This window comes from Vigna umbellata, chromosome 9 (genome assembly GCF_029865625.1).
Source record: "Vigna umbellata cultivar VRB3 chromosome 9, Vumbellata_1.0, whole genome shotgun sequence".
NCBI lineage: Eukaryota > Viridiplantae > Streptophyta > Magnoliopsida > Fabales > Fabaceae > Vigna > Vigna umbellata.
The window spans coordinates 14,351,220-14,354,440 of NC_142173.1; the positions used below are offsets into that span (position 1 = coordinate 14,351,220).

The following is a 3,221-nucleotide window of genomic DNA, read 5'->3' on the forward strand; positions in this document are numbered from 1 at the left end:
TTGGTGAGCACACGAAAGAGTCCACCAAGGCCTGCAGCAACACACGCATGAGGGGAGAGCTGGAGGTATTATTAGGGGTGTAATGTGGAGAAAGGGTGTGAAAGGCAGAAGCACACAGTAGCGGGAGTAAGCTGGTCCAGCATCCAGAGGGCTTCACGAAGAAGGGGATTCACTTCTTCATTTTTAAGGGCATGTGAGTGATAGAGGAGGAGGGCAGCCACCCATGTGGGGGTCTTTCTCAGTTTTCCTATTCCAGCAGCACGGATGTTTTCATTTTTCTGGAAGAGAAGAGGGAGATTTATTTTTGGCTTGAGGGAATGTAGCAAGCAACAGCTGCCACTCTCTCGAGGATTTTCTTGGCTTTGCTTTTGAATGTGGTTTTTAGAGCTTCTATGGAGACTTGAACAACTTGTTGTGCACGCTGTTACATTATTATTCAATCTCTTGTCACATTCATTTCTTGTAGAAGAAGCACACGGAGAGAGAGCATATTTTATTTTATTATATTGAGATTGGAATGATGAGGATTGGGTTTTATGTTTTTCGTTAAATGCAAGGTGTACCGTGATTGAGTGCTTCGAAGTTTCTCTTTTCATTTTAAGAATGAGGAGTGGTCACATCAATTCTAGCATGAGAAGGGTACATGGGTGTCACGTCTAGAGGGGTACACACGGTGCTTTCCAGTCACATTGCATTTTATTCATTAGCAAGAGTTGCATTTTCTTATCCCACTGCATCGTGATTAAATTGCTGACACATTGTCTTCCAATTATTATCTTGAATGTTGCATTTTTCTTTTTATTCTCACTGCAATTATAATTTTTCTAAGCAATTTCATTTCCATTTAGCAATTTCATGTCCAATTTATACGATTTATGATTTAGCAATTTCAAGTGGGTCACGCATTTAGTTTTCACGTCAAATTTAATTATCTCGCTGGTGTGCAATGTTCGGTTTATGACTGTTCGATTTACTATTTTCATTCACTTCAATGCTTTCAATTATGTTTGGTTGTTTAATTTCTAGTTTTAATTTATGTTCAATTCTTTTCACAAAACTTTCAAACCCCCCCTACGTGTTTAGACCTGAGACTGAACCCAAATTGGTCCTTCAGAGACGACCTAGGAGTCACTTCCTAGCACTGTACTGCATTCTTTTATGCACAACTTTTGTGAGAGGTGCGACCCTCTCATCAAAATGGCGCCGTTGCCGGGGACCAATGGTTCGGTCTTAGGTTTTTGTTGTGTTTGTGTGTGTTATGTTTTGTCTTGTGATGTGATGTGATGTGATGTTCTGTTTTGTGTGTGCGTGTTGCATGTATAAACGTGTTGTGTTTTATTTGTTTCGTGATTTTTAGTATTTTTTTTTTCCATGTCTACCTATTTTGATTTCGTGAATACTGCTTGTTTTGCTAGTGCCTCTGATTATGATTCTCCTTCTGCATGTTACTCTGATTGTGATTCATATTCTGCTGATTTTTATGCTGAGAACAATATGACTCATCCTCCAACTTCTGAGAGTTCTCTTCGGGAGCCAGTTTCACTTAATGAGGATGATGTTCATTGCGTTCTCACTTCTGGACTGATAAATTTGCTGCCTAAGTTTCATGGTTTTACAGGAGAATGCCCACATAGACATTTGGAGGAGTTCCACATCATGTGCTCTTCAGTGAAACCTTCACATGTCCCTGATGATCACATTTTCTTGAGGGCATTTCCGCATTCATTACAAGGAGTAGCAAGGGATTGGCTTTATTGTCTTCCTTCAGGGTGTATCACTTCTTGGGAAGATCTTAAGCGATTGTTCTTGGATGAATTCTTCCCTGCTCAGTATGGTTACAACAACGATTCTGGATGGAATGACACTAGTTTGGGATGGTATGATGCTCCACAACAATATCAGGAAGCACCATCTCAGAATGCTTTTATGCCTCCACCAGTCCAGCAATACCAGAGTCAACAACATGATGCTCCTGTCCAAATAGCTCCTCAGCCTTCTACTTCTGAGCCTACATTGCAGGAGTTGTTGGAGCAGATGACCATGCAGAACCTTCAGTTTCAGCAAGAGAACATGCAGTTTCAGCAGGAAATAGGAGCTGCCATTCAGAATATGACTGATCAAATAGGGCAGATGGCCACTCAACTCACTGAGGAACAGTCTCAAGATTCAGAGTTACCATTTCAGACTGTTCAGATTCCAGATGATGTTAGTGTCATCCACATAGGAGATGGGGAGCAGAGTCATGCGCTTACTACTGTGCCACCTACTCTCCCACCTTCAAATGTCCCTATTCTTGCGATTGAGGAGATAGATCCTGATGATGATTTGGAGGACCAGGAAAGTATAAGCAGAAATTGTGAGCCAGGTAGACCACTTTCATATTCCACCACTTTACCAATCTTCAGGGAAGTGGAGGTAAACATACCTCAATTTGATTATGTTTATGATTATGCTGTTGAGGGGTATGTTGATGATTATATTGTTGATGAGAATGTTTCTAATTCTCCCTCTATGCATGATGAGAATCACTTTTTGCTATCACATCCAAATGTTTATTCTCCATGCACTGAACATGAATCTGAGTCTGTTGTTGATATTGCTTTTGAATTTGAAACTGATTCATGTTCTGAGAGTATATTTGTTGTTCAGCCTGTTACACTGGGATTGGGTGTTATACCCTTGCGTGTCAATTCTTTGGAGCCACAATGTACTAACCATGTTGCAGGAGGTACATATGAATTTGACCAACAAACACCCACAGTGGAAGACAAGGGTGCTTACATACACAATAGTTTGAATATCAATAGGCACCGGCTGAACCCACTCATCAACAATCTTTGCTTCTTAGATCCAGCTGTGGAAGACATTTCCCTGCTAGATCAAATCTGGAGGATGAAGAAATTCTTCCTAAAAACTTCCCTGCTGGATCCTATGACGGAAGACATCTCCCTGATAGTCCAAAATTGGCAACTGCCACCATGACCAGGGGAGTTTTCTTTTTCCCTTCTCCCCCTTTCCCTACTTTTATTGCACTTGTCCATGATCTGTTCAATGTTCTGATTTTTGATCTTATACTTATGACACATTGAGGACACTGTGTAGTTTAAGTGTGGTCTATTGGGGGAGATTTTTATTTTTCTTTGTTAGTTTTTGTTTTCTTTGTTAATTTTTTTTTCTTTTCTAGGTAGTTTTTGTCGTGTCTTGTGTACAGTTTTACATGT

General features: G+C 40.4%; 1 protein-coding gene across 1 annotated transcript; it reads left to right on the forward strand.

Moving 5' to 3' along the window:
• Positions 1–1,469: 1,469 nt before the first annotated feature.
• LOC148192657 (uncharacterized) lies at positions 1,470–2,982 on the forward strand. The gene has a single exon (XM_088098419.1). The coding sequence runs from the start codon at positions 1,495–1,497 to the stop codon at positions 2,980–2,982; it is 1,488 nt and encodes a 495-aa protein (XP_087954545.1). The 5' UTR covers positions 1,470–1,494.
• Positions 2,983–3,221: the final 239 nt, after the last annotated feature.

Excerpts from the sequence above, each read along its gene's own strand:
- LOC148192657 (XM_088098419.1), top strand. The coding sequence starts at position 1,495 with ATGACTCATCCTCCAACTTCTGAGAGTTCTCTTCGGGAGCCAGTTTCA.